At 50.5% G+C, this 5,000-nt stretch overlaps 1 protein-coding gene across 1 annotated transcript in view; it reads left to right on the top strand.

Annotated features, from left to right (window-relative positions):
- The window catches only part of LOC143512547 (dedicator of cytokinesis protein 3-like), a 78,255-nt gene that overhangs the window by 54,875 nt on the left and 18,380 nt on the right, over positions 1-5,000 (top strand). The window contains exons 32-36 of the mRNA XM_077003006.1: positions 1,250-1,398; positions 3,580-3,665; positions 3,978-4,004; positions 4,085-4,180; positions 4,316-4,370. Coding sequence (XP_076859121.1) covers positions 1,250-1,398; positions 3,580-3,665; positions 3,978-4,004; positions 4,085-4,180; positions 4,316-4,370 — 413 coding nt within the window. The remainder of the gene's footprint in view (positions 1-1,249; positions 1,399-3,579; positions 3,666-3,977; positions 4,005-4,084; positions 4,181-4,315; positions 4,371-5,000) is intronic.

Raw genomic sequence — 5,000 nt, forward strand, 5'->3', positions numbered from 1 at the left:
CTGTCTCCTTCTCCCTGTGTCTCCTCCCTGTCTCCTTCTCCCTGTGTCTCCTTCTCCCTGTGTCTTTTTCTCCCTATGTCTCCTCCCTGTGTCTCCTCCATGTCTCCTTCTCCCTGTGTCTCCTTCTCCCTGTGTCTCCTCCCTGTCTCCTTCTCCCTGTGTCTCCTCCCTGTCTCCTTCTTCCTGTGTCTCCTTCTCCCTGTGTCTCCTCCCTATCTCCTTCTCCCTGTGTCTCCTCCCTGTCTCCTTCTCCCTGTGTCTCCTTCTCCCTGTGTCTCCTCCCTATCTCCTTCTCCCTGTGTCTCCTCCCTGTCTCCTTCTCCCTGTGTCTCCTCCCTGTCTCCTTCTCCCTGTGTCTCCTTCTCCCTGTGTCTTTTTCTCCCTATGTCTCCTCCCTGTGTCTCCTCCATGTCTCCTTCTCCCTGTGTCTCCTTCTCCCTGTGTCTCCTCCCTGTCTCCTTCTCCCTGTGTCTCCTCCCTGTCTCCTTCTTCCTGTGTCTCCTTCTCCCTGTGTCTCCTCCCTATCTCCTTCTCCCTGTGTCTCCTCCCTGTCTCCTTCTCCCTGTGTCTCCTTCTCCCTGTGTCTCCTCCCTGTCTCCTTCTCCCTGTGTCTCCTCCCTGTCTCCTTCTCCCTGTGTCTCCTCCCTGTCTCCTTCTCCCTGTGTCTCCTTCTCCCTGTGTCTTTTTCTCCCTATGTCTCCTCCCTGTGTCTCCTCCATGTCTCCTTCTCTCTGTGTCTCCTTCTCTCTGTGTCTCCTCCATGTCTCCTTCTCCCTGTGTCTCCTTCTCCCTGTGTCTCCTCCCTGTCTCCTTCTCCCTGTGTCTCCTCCCTGTCTCCTTCTCCCTGTGTCTCCTTCTCCCTGTGTCTCCTCCCTATCTTCTTCTCCCTGTGTCTCCTCCCTGTCTCCTTCTCCCTGTGTCTCGTCCCTATCTCCTTCTCCCTGTGTCTCCTCCCTGTCTCCTTCTCCCTGTGTCTCCTCCCTGTCTCCTTCTCCCTGTGTCTCCTCCCTGTCTCCTTCTCCCTGTGTCTCCTTCTCCCTGTGTCTTTTTCTCCCTATGTCTCCTCCCTGTGTCTCCTCCATGTCTCCTTCTCTCCATGTCTCCTTCTCTCTGTGTCTCCTCCATGTCTCCTTCTCTCTGTGTCTCCTCCATGTCTCCTTCTCCCTGTGTCTCCTCCATGTCTCCTTCTCTCTGTGTCTCCTTCTCTCTGTGTCTCCTACTGCTTCTCTGTCTCCCACCCTCTTCTCAGGTGATAATAAGCCTCACTTCACCCCTGGGATGATGGGCCCGTTTCTAGGAGTGACCCTGGTTCCTCAGGCTGAAGTCCGCAACATTATGATTCCCATTTTCCATGACATGATGGACTGGGAGCAACGAAAGAATGGCAACTTCAAACAGGTCAGAGACGAATTACAGTTTATTAGCAGCTGCTAAGACACAAAACGTGGTCCTTATAGCACCATATATAACCCATGTAGCCTAACTACTGACCTAGTGCACTAAACCACTAACCCATGTAGCCTAACTACTGACCTGGTGCACTAAACCACTAACCCATGTAGCCTAACTACTGACCTGGTGCACTAAACCACTAACCCATGTAGCCTAACTACTGACCTGGTGCACTAAACCACTAACCCATGTAGCCTAACTACTGACCTGGTGCACTAAACCACTAACCCATGTAGCCTAACTACTGACCTGGTGCACTAAACCACTAACCCATGTAGCCTAACTACTGACCTGGTGCACTAAACCACTAACCCATGTAGCCTAACTACTGACCTGGTGCACTAAACCACTGACCCATGTAGCCTAACTACTGACCTGGTGCACTAAACCACTAACCCATGAAGCCTAACTACTGACCTGGTGCACTAAACCACTAACCCATGTAGCCTAACTACTGACCTGGTGCACTAAACCACTGACCCATGTAGCCTAACTACTGACCTGGTGCACTAAACCACTGACCCATGTAGCCTAACTACTGACCTGGTGCACTAAACCACTAACCCATGTAGCCTAACTACTGACCTGGTGCACTAAACCACTAACCCATGTAGCCTAACTACTGACCTGGTGCACTAAACCACTAACCCATGTAGCCTAACTATTGACCTGGTGCACTAAACCACTAACCCATGTAGCCTAACTACTGACCTGGTGCACTAAACCACTAACCCATGTAGCCTAACTACTGACCTGGTGCACTAAACCACTAACCCATGTAGCCTAACTACTGACCTGGTGCACTAAACCACTAACCCATGTAGCCTAACTACTGACCTGGTGCACTAAACCACTGACCCATGTAGCCTAACTACTGACCTGGTGCACTAAACCACTAACCCATGTAGCCTAACTACTGACCTGGTGCACTAAACCACTAACCCATGTAGCCTAACTATTGACCTGGTGCACTCAACCACTAACCCATGTAGCCTAACTACTGACCTGGTGCACTAAACCACTAACCCATGTAGCCTAACTACTGACCTGGTGCACTAAACCACTAACCCATGTAGCCTAACTATTGACCTGGTGCACTAAACCACTGACCCATGTAGCCTAACTACTGACCTGGTGCACTAAACCACTAACCCATGTAGCCTAACTACTGACCTGGTGCACTAAACCACTAACCCATGTAGCCTAACTACTGACCTGGTGCACTAAACCACTAACCCATGTAGCCTAACTACTGACCTGGTGCACTAAACCACTAACCCATGTAGCCTAACTACTGACCTCGTGCACTAAACCACTAACCCATGTAGCCTAACTATTGACCTGGTGCACTAAACCACTAACCCATGTAGCCTAACTACTGACCTGGTGCACTAAACCACTAACCCATGTAGCCTAACTATTGACCTGGTGCGCTAAAGGTCAAAATGCCTTACACTCATTTAGAAATTTTAAACACACTTTTTGCAAAACATTAAACACAGTTCTTTACATAAGACACAACATTCAAAACAGAAAACCATGTGTTTCTTTTGGAAAACACTGCTATACAACTGCTACACTCACCTACCAAAATACCATACCCAGTTCTCACACGTTACAACACTTCTAGCTATTTTTTTACAAATCTTTAGACATCAAAGCCTAATCTTGGTTTGCACATCAGTGGAGTCCAATATTGCATAGAGATGATGATGATGAAGAGTACGAGAATGAGGAAGAGGATGAGCAACCATAATGGATGAGATCAGAGCCACTCTGGTTGACCATGTGGTCAAGCATGCGTTGGGTTTTCTGGAGGCAAAGGGTCCAACCTTATCTGTGCTGCTACAATGTAGCATCATCACTGTAGGGGCAGTCATGGTCCTGTGGTAGGGAACTGGTCTTGTGACCGGAGGATCGTGGGTTCGATTCCCAGACCTGAGGCCATGACTGAGGTGCCCTTGAGCAAGGCACCTAACCCCAACTGCTCCCCGGGCGCCGGGCTAGGGCTGCCCACCGCTCTGGGCACGTGTGATCCACAGCCCCCTAGTAATCACTAGTGTGTGTGTGTGTGTGTGTGTGTGTGTGTGTGTGTGTGTGTGTGTGCGTGTGTGTGTTCTTTTATAGGTGGAGGCAGAGCTGATGGATAAACTGGACAGCATGATGTCAGATGGCAAAGGAGAAGAAAACCATAGAGAACTGTTTGGATTACTGTGAGTAGGACACACACACACACACACACACACACACACACACACACATACACAGACAAAAGCATAAATGTGTGAGTCACAGCGTTTTCTCACAACTCTCACGAGTGCTTGTGCTAATCACAGCGTTACAGCTTTACAGGGTTCTTAAGAAGTGGCCATCAAGATCACAGTGACACTTGCACACAGCTCATAAGTGTCAATTTATGGACGCTTCTGAATTACATTTAAATCTGTGTAAATGTCCTTACAGAAAAACATGAAAGTCTGTGTTTCATCATTACTACATTAAATCTTGTGTTTTGTTTTCCACAGGACGCAACTCTTTGGACCGTACCCAAGGTAAGATATACAACACAGCCGGCTGTGCCCTCTGCCCATGTTTCTACAACTAATTCTGTCTTCAATGTCCTTCTTCTCAGTCTATTGGAGAAGATGGAGCAGGAGACTTGGAGAGAGACAGGAGTGTCTTTCATCACCTCCGTCACGCGCCTGATCGAGAGACTCCTGGATCACAGGTGTGTGTGTGTGTGTGTGTGTGTGTGTGTGTGTGTGTGTGTGTGTGTGTGTGTGTGTGTGTGTAGCGCATGTGCACATGTGTACAGCGAGTTTGTGCATAATGTAACATGGTTGATGTGACGTCATATCTGCAGGGACAGTGTGAGAGGAGAAGAGACGGAGAGTAAAAAGCTGGGAGCCAACATCATGGTACCACACCCCACCACCCACTCCACCACACACCCCACCACACCCCCCCCCCCCACACTTCACCACACACTTCACCACACACTTCACCACACACTCCACCACACACTCCACCACACACTCCACCACACACTTCACCACACACTCCACCACACACCCCACCACACACTTCACCACACACCCCACCACACACTCCACCACACACCCCACCACACACCCCACCACACACCCCACCACACACTCCACCACACACTTCACCACACACCCCACCACACACTCCACCACACACTTCACCACACACTCCACCACCCACGTCACCACACACTTCACCGCACACTCCACCACACACTCCACCACACGCTCCACCACACGCTCCATCACACGCTCCATCACACGCTCCATCACACGCTCCACCACACACTTCACCACACACCCCACCACACACTCCACCACCCACGTCACCTCACACTCCACCTCACACTCCACCACACACTCCACCACACACTCTACCACACACTCCACCACACACTCCACCACCCACGTCACCTCACACTCCACCACACACTCCACCACACACTTCACCACACACCCCACCACACGCTCCATCACACGCTCCACCACACACTCCACCAC

This window comes from Brachyhypopomus gauderio, chromosome 4 (assembly GCF_052324685.1).
Source record: "Brachyhypopomus gauderio isolate BG-103 chromosome 4, BGAUD_0.2, whole genome shotgun sequence".
In the NCBI taxonomy this organism is placed as follows: Eukaryota; Metazoa; Chordata; class Actinopteri; order Gymnotiformes; family Hypopomidae; genus Brachyhypopomus; species Brachyhypopomus gauderio.